The 12,864-nt window shown below is 44.5% G+C and overlaps 1 protein-coding gene across 1 annotated transcript in view; it reads right to left on the bottom strand.

Moving 5' to 3' along the window:
• Positions 1–12,391, bottom strand: part of ENPEP (glutamyl aminopeptidase) — a 68,568-nt gene extending 56,177 nt beyond the window's left edge. Inside the window, 1 exon segment of the mRNA XM_082237132.1 lies at positions 11,416–12,391. Within this exon segment, the coding sequence (XP_082093258.1) occupies positions 11,416–12,068 (653 nt within the window). The 5' untranslated portion in view covers positions 12,069–12,391.
• Between the last annotated feature and the right edge of the window lie 473 nt (positions 12,392–12,864).

Raw genomic sequence — 12,864 nt, 5'->3', positions numbered from 1 at the left:
CATGGAACTGGCTGAAATGACTGGCAGAATCCGAGATTTGGGAGAAGAAACAACGGAAGAGGACTGGAAAAAATTTAAGGACTATTTACAAAAACAATATAAGTTGTATGAATGTTAAAAATTTACACGATTCGGAAACTATAGCTTCAGCAATTAGATTTGGGAAACAGGAAATTATATTTTAAGTAAGAAAAGGTCAAAATCTAAGGTAATACTATGTTTAATTTAAGATATAAGTAACTGATGAAAAGTATGTTAAATTTAGAGGTATAGTATTTGAAAAGTACAAAATAAGGTACGAAACAAGGTAATAATTTGCTGATATCTTTATTATAAAGAATGCAGGGTAAGGGAGATGCGAGGAAGTCCAGTTAGTTATATAAAAAATGTGTTGAATGGTTGGTTTTCTTTTCTTCTTTTTCTTTTTTTCTTTTTTTTTTGTTCTTTTACTTTTTTCTTCAGTGTATGTTTCTAACTTTGTATTTGAAAACTTAATAAAATATTTATATATATAAAAAAGAGAGAAAATCCTTTCGCTTTTCTGGGGCGCAGGGAAGTCTCAGAGCCGGAGGTTGGGGAAGGGACCCCCTTTGCTCTGCCCTCTTCTCCCGTCTTAGATTCGCATGGGGGTCCCCGCCCGAGCTTGCGTGGCCACCGGGCCACACAAGGGCCGCGCTCTACACGGCGCACCTTGCTAGCCGCGCAGCTGTCCTCCGCGGCTGCGGAGCGGCCCTGCGCCGGTGCCCAGCCCCTCTGGGCGCCCGCTGCACTGCCAATGACAAGTGGGTGACGTCGCGGGCGGGGAAGGCATCGCTTTCTTTCCCGATCCTTCATCCTCCGAGTCTTCCAGCCCTTTTTTGGGTTGGAAGCTCGTCTCGTTCGCCCTTCTCCTTTCTTCACCCTGCGCGCAATTTTCCTCCCTCGTCTCCCTCCCCATTTCTCTCTCCTTCCTTCCTTCCTTCCTTCCTTCCTTCCTTCCTTCCTTCTTCTTGACTGACTGGCTTGGGCTCTGGCTCGGGCTTTGGCTTTGGCTCGGGCTCGGGCAGCCACAGCGTCGGCGGTGTTGGCGATCGGTGGCGCGGGGGGATGGCCCTCCCGGGGGAGCCGGCGCTGCTCAATGGGGTTGCCAAGGAGACAGGCCGGCCGCCCCCCGCCCCCGGCCCGGCGCCCCCCGCCGCGCCGGTGCCCGTTATCGAGCTGGTGCGCGCCGGGCGCCCTATAAAAGCCGCGGACGCGCCAAGCATCGACAGGCAGAGCCAGCGCGGCGGCGGCGCTCTGCTGGAGGGGCGCCCGAGATTATTGGGGGGGCTGAGCCCCCCAAACGAATTTTTGAGGGGGCTCGGGCCCCCTCAAGCCCCATGGAGTCGGCGCCTATGAATGAGACACAAGGTGCCAGAGCCGATGCAACTTGTTTTTTCCCGCGACACCACAGGTGCTGGTGACTCCCTCCATTACCAGTGCCCAGCACATGGAGGAACAAGCTTCATTGGCCCTGGACCTGAAAGGTGCCATGGCCAATGGAGCTTGTTCCTCCCTTGTCGCCCAGGCATTGGTGGAGGAGGGAGCTGAGTTGGTTTCACCCCAGTGCCTCATGGCACCAGGCCCAATGCAGCCTGTTCCTTCCTCCACTTTTCAACATCGTGATGTATCACTATATTGCAATGTCTGGGTGGTGATACATAGAGATGTTGAAAAGCTGATATCACCCATCTCTAGTACCTTCTGTATGCAAAGCAAATGCTCTTCCTCTGAGCAGCATCCCTTCCCCACAAAATTCAAATTGTTCAGCCCGAGAGGCACATTCTTTTAACAGTAAGCTTCTGAAGACCATAGGCTGATTATTACACACACTCACACACTCCCCTCTGTCCTGCATTCAGACAAGCGAAAAGCATTATCAAAGTTCAGTGGTGATAAATTCCAGCCAGGCACTCAGAGTGCAAAGCAGGATCAAGGGAAGAGTTCCAAGGGCCAGACTGAGAGGGCTGGTGGGCCATATTAGGGTCCTGGACCTGAGATCACCTACCATGAAGGAGGTGCTAATATTTTGTATGGCCTGAACTGGATACATTTGCTATACCGAAAACATGAATGTAGAATGTCTAATGGATGAGATTTTGGACTAGGCTATGTGGCCAGGAGATTCAATAACAAGCAGTGAAAGGAAATAAGAACTACACACTCAATTCAATATACAGGTCCCATTGTCAGCACAAAAGGAAGTCGGTGTAGAACACAGCTTCTAACTTTAAGCACAAGTAGTTCAGAAAAGCGCATCCAAAATGATCAAGGGGCTTGAGCTCCCCTATGAGTAAAGGTTACAACAGTTTGCATGTTTCCATTTAGATGGATAAGAGCTGGGCAGGATAGAGGTATATAATTATGTACTGTGTGTTGGAAGTGGATAGAAGTTTTTCATAATACTAGAACCCAGGGTCATCCAATGAAGCTGAATGTTGGACTGTTGAAAGAAAATAGTTCTTTACTAAGCTAAACTAAGGAGTTTGTTACTGCAGGATGTAACAATAGTCACTAACTCAGACAGCTTTAAAAGGTGATTTGACAAATTCATGGAGGTTAAGGCTAACAATGGCTTTTAGCGACTTCCGGAGGCGGCGCGAAGCAAGCAATGGCGGTCCTCTTTGCGCTGCGAAGAGGGGCTCCGCAGAAAAGGGTCGTTCGCTGCGGCAAAGCGACGACCCACTAAGAAAAACCACGAGCAGAGTGAGCTCGTGGCCGTGGGATCCGGCGGGCACCTAGAGCGACCCCCAAAACGAAGAAGGGACCCCGTAAGGGGCTCCGGAAGCGCGGAGGGGAAGCGGTGCTGTGGATTCATCGCTCTTTCTGCGGGAGTGAAGCCGCGCGGCTGTTGCGGATGAGCGCCGACCTTTCTTCCTTTTACATTGGATTACAAACCAACTACTCGTGAGTAAGATTTACTCAAAATTGGATTACAAATTTATGAATTTGGCTGAAAGCGGGAGGCGAGAAAAAGGAAGTCCGTCTCCCGAGGATGCTAGTGATCAAAAGCAAAGATTTGACAAGCTGGAAGCAGTGCGGAGAGATTTTAAAGTGAGACATCATACGTTCGGAAAAGTCGGAAACTGAAGCAGGCAAGTTACTTTTATTTCCTTGCTATTTTCTGTACCTTATTTGGGGACTTTCTCCTCTGCTGGACTTTTCTAAATTCTAAAGACTTTAAAACCCCCAGTCCCGGACTTGCAGTGGGACAAAAGGCTACTTTGCGGATACACTTATAAATTTGAAATGGACACTTAGAGGCATTACTGTTGGATACAATTAAACAACTGTACTTTGCACCTTTTAAGAAACTTATGGCAACACTGTGAGAGCTCTGCTAGAGGGAAAAGGTCTTTTCCAAGGATCATCGTTAATTTACTTAACTTAAGGAACTTTAATGGCGTCTGAAATTTTGTTTCTTCTTCCCTGAATTGCAACATTACTCCCTCTAGTGGAACTTGGGACTTACAATTTCCTGAGAACCAACTTTGCTTTGTCTTTCTGTGGTTAGATTGTTTACGCTTGCGCCTGCCTTTCTCATGAAACTTTTGACAGTCTGACCTTGAATCCAAAGACAGGTGTGGAATGAGCGACAGGGTAAAAACAAGAGCTGCGTCGAAGGCAGGGAAAGGCAAACTGACACAAACAACCCTGTTTTCTCAGGGACGTAGATCTTCAGTCCCTGCTGTTTTACAGACTGCACCCTCGCCAACAACACCAGCTGAAGAAGCTGAACAACCAATAGGTGAGGATATGGCATCTGGAGGATCTAACACTCTTTTAGAGGAAATGTTACAACAATTCGCAATTTTGAACAAAAAAGTGGATGATCAAACTGCAAAAATTGACTTAGCCACATCTTCAATTACCAAACTTTCGGAACAGGTGGCCAAGCATTCACAAGATATTGGAAACTTAAACGACGCAACATCTGAAAATCGAAAATTGGCGGAGGCTGCGATTGGAAAAGCAGAGGCTGCAGCCAAAGGAGTGGAGGAACTGAAAGGAGAGGTAAGACCGCTCCACAAACATATTACAGACCAGCAGGCCTACCTGTCTTTGGTGGAACTGCGAAACAGGGAAAATAACCTGAGATTACGCTCTATCCCAGAGATTGAGAAAGAGGATTTGACCGGCTTTTTAACGGCAGAATTTTCCAAATTCTGGGGTATAAACCAAGACACAGATTTCAAAATAACGACTGCATTTAGATTGGGAAGAGTCGTTGGGAAGGACAGGCCTAGAGACTGTTTGATTATTTTAAGGACTAAACAGGAGAGAGACAAGCTACTTGATTTACACTTCAATAAAGCACTTGTGATCCAGGATAGAAGAGCACAAATTTACAAAGATATCCCTAAACAATTACTGGATCTAAGAGCCAACTACACTGACCTAACTGGACTTTTGAGAGGTAACGGAATACCTTACAGGTGGGAGTTCCCACAAGGTGTCTTATTTAAATACAAAGGAAAGAAGATAAAAATCAAAACGAAAGAGGATTGCCAGAAGTTCCTACACGATCACGGAGAAGACCTACAGAAAGGAGCAGCTATTTGGCCACCACCAGAGTTAGGGAAAGAGTTACCACCTTCGGACTCGGACAAAAAAGAGGACACCCCACAAGAGTAACAACAGATTGATACAAGATGTCTCTGCAGCTGTATAGTTGGAACATTAATGGCGCGAATTCCCCAGAAAAACGCAAACGGATCTTCCATATCCTAAAGAAAGAGAATTTGGATATAATTTGTTTGCAAGAAACCCATGTGACAAGGGTACACAGGAAGGTGTTAACAAATAAAAGATTAGGCCAAGAATTTATCTCATCAGACAGAGTCAAGAAGAGAGGCGTGGTGATTTACGCCAAAGAGACTCTTTCACCGAAATTTTTGTTTAAAGATGAACAAGGAAGAATCCTGGCTATTGAGATTTCGACCCAAGGAGAGAAAATTTTGATATTAGGAATTTATGCACCAAACGAGGGGAAATCAGAATTTTATAAGAAGCTGCATGAGACATTATTGGACTATCTGGACTATTCTAACATCATTATGATGGGAGACATGAATGGGGTTGTCTCTACTTTTATGGATAAGTCACAGAACCAGAATTTGACTAAAGATGGAAGACTACCAAAAACTTTCTTTGAACTAACTGACAATATGGATTTAATTGACTTATGGAGGACGAGAAACCCCCTAGGTAAAGAAGGAACTTTCTTTTCTGAGGCCCACCTGTCATGGACAAGGATCGACCAAATTTGGACAACTAGAGGGCTGGCACCTAAGACCACAAAAATAGAAATCTGCCCAAAGACTTGCTCCGACCATAACGCTCTGAAAATGGAAATGAGATTTACTACTGCCGACTCCTTCAGATGGAAAATGAATGACAACCTGCTAAGAGATCAAGAGATTGTAAAGAAGGCCCAAAAAGCTTTAAAGGACTATTTTGAAATCAACTTGAACACCTCGGTGGAAAAAAGAACAATCTGGGACGCGAGCAAAGCTGTTATGAGAGGGTTTCTGATACAACAGAATACGATTAAGAAAAAACTCTGGAATGGTAAAAAGGACAAGATATTGGAGAAGATAAGAGACGGCGAGAAAAAATTAAGATTAAACCCAAAATCCAAAGAGACCTTAAGAGAAATTAAATTCCACCAGTCACAATATGCGCAACTGATTAACCAAGAAGTGGAATGGAGAATTAAACAAATGAAACAAAGATCATTTGAATCGGCGAATAAATGTGGGAAACTGCTAGCTTGGCAGTTGAAAAAGAGACAAAAATTAAACTACGTTACCAATCTAGAAGTTGAAGGAAAGAACATTCAGAAACCGGGAGAAATTAGAAAGTGTTTCCAGAAATATTTTAAAAAGCTGTATACACAAGGACCCGAGGATGTAACCGAGATAGAACAATTTTTGAAAGAAAATGGTCTTCCAGAAATATCTCAAGAGAAGAGATCAACCTTGAATTGTAAAATAACACAACAAGAAATCGAGGATGCCATTCAGAATATGCAGCTGGGCAAATCTCCAGGACCTGATGGACTTACCTCCAAGTATTATAGGACGTTAAAAGACTATTTGATACAACCACTAGAGGAGGTTTGTAACCAGATTATGGGGGGAGGGAAGGCACCAGATACGTGGAAAGAAGCATTCATCACATTGATACCTAAAGTGGAAACTGAAAAGACTCAACTCAAGAACTACCGTCCCATCTCACTCCTAAATGTGGATTATAAAATATTTGCGGATATTCTGGCCAACAGATTTAAAAAAGTATTAAATGAGATAATCCATAAAGACCAGGCCGGCTTTCTCCCAGGCAGACATTTGTTTGACAATACCAGGAACATTATTGATATCTTGGAACTTTTACAAACAAATATTAACACCAAAGCAGTATTGATCTTTATTGATGCGGAGAAGGCCTTTGATAACATTTCCTGGAAATTTATGAAGAAAAATTTGGAAGGGATGGGAGTGGGAAGGGGGTTTGAGAATGGAATAGAAGCAATCTATTCAGAACAAAAAGCTAAGTTGATAGTGAACAATGTGGTGACAGAAGAACTTCATATTGAAAAAGGAACACGACAGGGGTGCCCCCTATCCCCCTTATTGTTTATTTCAGTCCTGGAGGTTTTGCTGAACATGATAAGGGAGGATCGGCAGGTACAAGCAATACGGGTCGGAGCGAAACAATATAAACTGAAAGCATTTGCAGATGACCTGGTTTTAACACTACAGGAGCCAGAACCCAGTACAAAAAGAGTTTTAGAACTGATCCAGAAATTTGGTCGGGTGGCGGGTTTTAAGTTGAACAAGCAAAAAACTAAAGTCTTAGGGAAAAACTTGACGGCCATGGAAACAGAAGGGTTTCAGAAAGAGACAGAACTAAATATTGTTAAGAAAGTGAAATACCTGGGGGTCAATCTGTCTTCCAAGAATTTGAATCTATTTAAAGATAATTATGAGAAATGTTGGTTAGAAGTTAAAAAAGATTTAGAAATTTGGTCAAGACTGAAATTATCCTTGTTAGGCCGAATTGCAGCTATAAAGATGAACGTTTTGCCAAAGATGTTGTTTTTGTTTCAAGCCTTGCAGATTGTGGACAGAGTGGAATGCTTTGGAAAGTGGCAGAAGGACATTTCTAGGTTTGTCTGGCAGGGCAAAAAGCCCCGAATAAAGTTTAAGATATTAACTGATGCAAAAGAGAGAGGGGGGTTTGCCCTGCCGGACCTAAGGCTATACTATGAAGCGGCAGCCTTCTGCTGGATGAAAGATTGGATTCTATTAGAAAACACTGATGTCCTAGATCTGGAAGGCTTCAACAATTCGTTAGGTTGGCATGCGTACTTGTGGTATGACAAGGGTAAATCATATGGAATGTTTAAAAACCATATTGTCAGAAAAGCAATATATATGGTCTGGAAAAAATACAAAGACTTATTGGAAAGCAAAACTCCGAGGTGGATCTCACCAATAGAGGCCAAAGCTCGGAAAACAACCAATATGGAGGCTTATTGGCCGAAATATTGGGAAATAATAGAAAATATTGAAGGTAACTGGAGATTGCAGAGCTTTGAAAAACTAAAGGATAAGGTGCAAAATTGGCTGCACTATGCCCAAATTAATGAGGTTTTTAAGCTAGACAAAAAAATAGGTTTCCAGGTGGAAAAATCGAAACTTGAGACAGAGTTGCTTGAACCAAAGACCAAGTTATTATCGAGAATGTATAACTTGCTGCTTAAATGGAACACTCAAGATGAGACAGTTAAATCAGCAATGATAAAATGGGCTCAGGACATTGGTTATAATATTATGTCTGATGACTGGGAAAGGTTATGGACCACCGGTATGAAGTTTACTGCATGTAATGCTTTGAAAGAAAACATCATGAAAATGGTATACAGGTGGTACATGACCCCGGTTAAGCTAGCTAAGATTTACCATTTGTCCGATAACAAATGTTGGAAATGTAAGGAAGCTGAGGGAACATTCTTTCACCTCTGGTGGACCTGCCCAAGACTGAAGGCCTTCTGGGAAATGATCTATAATGAGTTAAAAAAGGTGTTTAAGTACACTTTTCCCAAGAAACCAGAGGCCTTCCTTCTGGGCATTGTCGGCCAGAAGGTGTCTAAAAAGGATAGAACTTTTTTTATGTACGCTACAACAGCAGCAAGAATTCTTATCGCTAAGCATTGGAAGACCCAAGATTTGCCCACACTGGAGGACTGGCACACGCAACTGATGAACTACATGGAATTAGCCGAGATGACTGCAAGGATTCGAGACTTGGGAGAAGAAGCAATGGAGGAGGACTGGAAAAAATTTAAAGACTATTTGCAAAAGTATTATAAGTTATATGAAACATAAGATGTCGTGTGATTGGGAATCTAGCCCCAGTAACAAAACTTAATTATTTATGAAATTTGACAAGATTTATGAAAGAATCAAGGTTTAAATGGGTAAAAACGATATTATGGTATATTGCTCAGAGTATATATTGATCAAGAGATTTAAATTTAAACTGTAATTGAAAATAGAAAGAAACATACGAAATAAGGATATAATTTGCTGATAAATTTATTGTTAAGAAATGCATTCTGCGAGGGATGGGGGAAGTCCAATGGAAATTTGAAATGAGTTATCGAAATGGTCGTGTTTTTCTTTTTCCTTTTTTTCTGGTCTTTTTTTTTTTTTTTCTTCTTACTTTTTGATCTCTTTGTTATTTCTGTAAAAAATGTAATAAAAATTATTATTAAAAAAAAAAAAAAATAACAATGGCTTTTAGCCATGACTGCGGTGTCCTGCTTCTGGTATCAGAGACAGCATGCCTCTGAATACCAGTTGCCAAGGAGTACTAAGCAGGAGGAGTGCTGTCACACTGAAGTTCTCTTTCAGAGTTTCCCATAAGCATCTGCTTGGCCACTGTCCACAGGATGATGGACTCGATGGGCTTTGGATCAGATCTGACAGGGCTCTTACGTTAGGGTTACCCATTTCCCGGGGACAGTCCCTGGGTTTACGAATAAGTCCCCAGACAAATTCCATCCCTGGAATGTCCCCGGATTTCATCTAATGTCCCCGGGAATGTGATCTAATGTCCCCGGGAAACGCAGCAGCAGCAGTCTCAGCAGCCCAGAGCAGTAGGCTCTGGCTAGCTTCAGGAGCTGCTCAAAGTCCTCATATGATGGTGGTGCAGGGGCTCTAAGACAGTGTTTCCCAACCGGTGTTCCGCGGCACACGAGTGTGCCATGAGACATCGGCTGGTGTGCCGCGAGATACCTGGAGGGAGGCGGGCGAGTCGGGCGGCGAGAGGCGGGGCGGCGGCGGCGAGGAGAGGCCGCGCCTCCTGCTGCTGCCTGGCGCTCCTCCTCGCAGCCGGCAGCGCTGCCTGGGCGCCTCCGCGCGACTCTGCCTCGCTGGGTTTGGTCTCCCAGCAGAGACGGGTCACACGCGCCCCTCCCTCCCTCCCTCAGCCTGCGCGGAGGGAGAGCCAGAGAGAGGCATCGCTCCTGCGCTCCGAGGCGGATTGAGCGCAGCTGAGAGGAGCTGCCGAGGGAAAAAACTTTCACTTTTGTGCGTCCCTCCCGGCGTGACGCTGCGCGCTGACGTCACGGGGCGGGGCCTTAATGGTGGTGTGCCGCGAGATTTTTTTTCAGTAAACAGGTGTGCCGTTGCCCAAAAACGTTTGGGAAACACTGCTCTAAGATACAGCTTTCGGGCTGCCTCCACCTTCCCTGACCCCACCAACTAAGCTGTGAAGGGAGGCTTCATGCTGCCTATAGGAGCAGCCTCCCAACTCCTACTTGCGTGCAAGCAGGAGTGGGGTGGGGATCTCTCAGCTGTGAAGAGAGGCTTCACGCTGCCTATCAGAGCTTGCATGCAAGCAGAAGGGGACAGGGATCTCTCACTTAGGCAACGGGAAGCCTCCCTTCCCAGCTGAGGGATCCCCGCCCCCCTCCCGTTTGCAGGCAAGTAGGAATGGGATTGGGGCTTCTTCAGTGGGAAGGGAGGCATCACGCTGCCTGAGAGATCCCTGCACGCAAGTAAGAGTTGGGATGGGGCTGCCCCGAAAGACAGTGTGAAGCCTCCCTTCCCAGCTGAGGGATCCCTGCCCCCTCCCGCTTGCACACAAGTAGGAATGGGATTGGGGCTGCTCTGATGGGAAGGGAGGCTTCACACTGTCTGAGCCTCACCACCACTGCTGCCCTTGGCCCTCCTTCTCTGCCTTCCATGCCTGAGATCTCACAGCTTCCCCACCACCACCACTGAAGAACCAACAATGCAGGGGCTGCCCAGGCTCATGGAGAAAGGAGACAGGAAGACTCAGAGGAAGGGAAAACATGGCGGTTGAGGTCAAGGCAGCGGCTGCCCCTCTGCTACTGCCATTGCTGCAGCATCAACGTCCTGAACGTGTAGTATGTATGTATGTATTTTTATGTACGTATGCATGTATTTAATTAAAGTGTCCCTGGATTCATTGAAAAATCTGGTAATCTTATCTTATGTCTATATGGGTAGGAATCTACTAATGCTGCAGCAGAGTCCAGCTGAAAACACCAGCTGCGCTCTTGAAGTTGCTGCAGTCATGAGGATGGGAAGCAGCAGTCAAGATGCCAGCCATCCAGCCTCTGATGCATTTCTGCATGCTACTTTACAGCAGCAAACTGTGCTGCCATATTGCTGCCAAACTGTTATACATAAAGACAGGCATATAGAACATAGACAGCTGCCACATACTGAATTCATCTAGCAGACTATTGTCTACACTGACAGACTCTCCAGGATTTCGGAAAGGAGTCTCTCCCTAGCCCTACCTAGAGACATTGAGAGTGGAATCTGGTATCTTCTCTACGGAAAGCTGATGGTGCTCAACTCCTGATCTATCGCCCGTCCCTGCAGATATTTTGCAGGCAATAAAAAGAGAGCCTTTTTGCTTTTTTCAAAATTATTTTGAGCACCTTTCTGTAAACATAAGGCAGAAATTTACAGCAAAAAATACAATGAACTCTCCTTACAACTTTCAAATAGACGTATTTAAATTAGACTGATCAGGAACAGATTCTGGTCCATGAACTTAGAGAGAGCTTAAAGTCTTCATTGTCTTAGCACATTTAAATGCACATTCAAATTCACATTGAATTCTGTATATATGGGTTGAAATGGTAAACAAAGGTAAACACTCTCCCCAAAACTCAGAATGACATTATAAATAATCACCCAATTGCCATCTTTCTTAATATTCACTAAATTCATTTGAAAATATGCAGTTTACGTTGAAAAAAAGGAAGATTAGAGAGAGGGGAAGGGAGACAGAGAGAAACTTGGAGCAAAAATTAATAGCAGAAATATGTTTAAAAAAAGAAAGATTTACTTGTTTTGTCCATCTTCCACGTAGGTTGTTCTATAAAAGCCAACCAGGGATCCATTTAAACGGCCTTGGAACATCATGGTCAGTAAATAGGCGTCATTTCCACTGGTGGGAGCCAGCTCTTCTTCTGCCTCTACCACCACATATTCCTGTGGTTTGTACTCAAAGCAATGCTTTAGGGTAATTGACTGGCCGGACGATTTCATGAGCAAGGGCATCCTGGTAATCTTAGTCTCTCGGAGGTGAAGCCACAAGTGCCTGGTTGGGCTTCCCAACTGGATGGTGATAGTGACTGATCCATCGTACAGATCTGCTTCCATCTCAGGCTTCAGCATCAGGTCATAATGAATCGGACTAACATAGGTGGGTAGCCTGAAATTTTTCCAATCTCCACTTTCATTATTTTCAGCCGGGCATGGATCTGTCTCACCTGGAGCAGGGCTCGCAGTGGGTGATGCAGTTGACACTGAAGTGGGTGATGCAGTTGGCACTTTCCCATTTTCTTCTGAAGGACAGTCCTGCGGTTTTAAGCCCAGGCCGAGGCCCAGACCCAAAATTAAACCTACAGCAGCTATCACGCCACAGATAAGGGCCACATGTTTGCTCTTCATGCAGTACCTTTTGGATGACTTATCTTCCATATCCATTCTCTGCATCTCCACTCCCCCTGGACCAAAGCTATATATCCAACATTAAAAAGGCTGATAAAACAACAGTGCTGTAGCCTTTAAAAATATATGCACACCTATTGGTTTAGCAAGCTCTGCTTATGTTTAATAGTTTTCTCTCTCCCTCACCCCCTCGCTCACTTACTTTTCCGTTCTCTCTGCCTCGCTCCCCAGCCACTTCCCTCCTACAGAAGCTCAAGTTAACTTCTTTCTTTCTTTTTTTTAAAGAAAGTTTATCCGTAGGAAAGTGAACAGTAAAGAAGGATTTGTCTAGAGAGCGGAGACAGAGGAAATTAACACAGAAGAACATTGTAGCTGCTGCAAACGCTTCTTATAAGCAGTTGCAACCCCACCCCCAACTCCTCCTGCTCTGGTCAGAGTTAAATATAAAACAGCGCTGTGTTAATCAGCAGTTGGAGATGATCAAATGCCAAGGCTCGGTCAGCAGCTTCCCAAAAGGGAGATCACAGACTGAGAGGTGTGTGCAACTCCTCAGAAACCTCAACCTTTGTCACTACCTGTGGTTTCTCCCTCCCTGGTATCTTTTATGAGCAATGATTTCCTTGAACTTCCACCCCAGATATTTGTGCAAGGGGAAAAAATCCCATGGTTCTCCCCCTTATTTCCCCCTCTCTTAAAAAAAACACATGTCTCATTATGTTTGGGTTTCCTCTTTCTGAGTTATGGAGTTTTTATTCTCCCTCTCCCTCTTGGTTCTGTTATTCCATGTGCTTAAAGAAGGAACACTTGGCCATAAAAGAAATATCTTTTTGCTCAAGACTGT

The sequence above is a fragment of the Podarcis vaucheri genome, assembly GCF_965113315.1.
Source record: "Podarcis vaucheri genome assembly, chromosome: 9".
Taxonomy (NCBI): domain Eukaryota; kingdom Metazoa; phylum Chordata; class Lepidosauria; order Squamata; family Lacertidae; genus Podarcis; species Podarcis vaucheri.
This window is presented reverse-complemented; position numbering and strand designations above follow the sequence as displayed.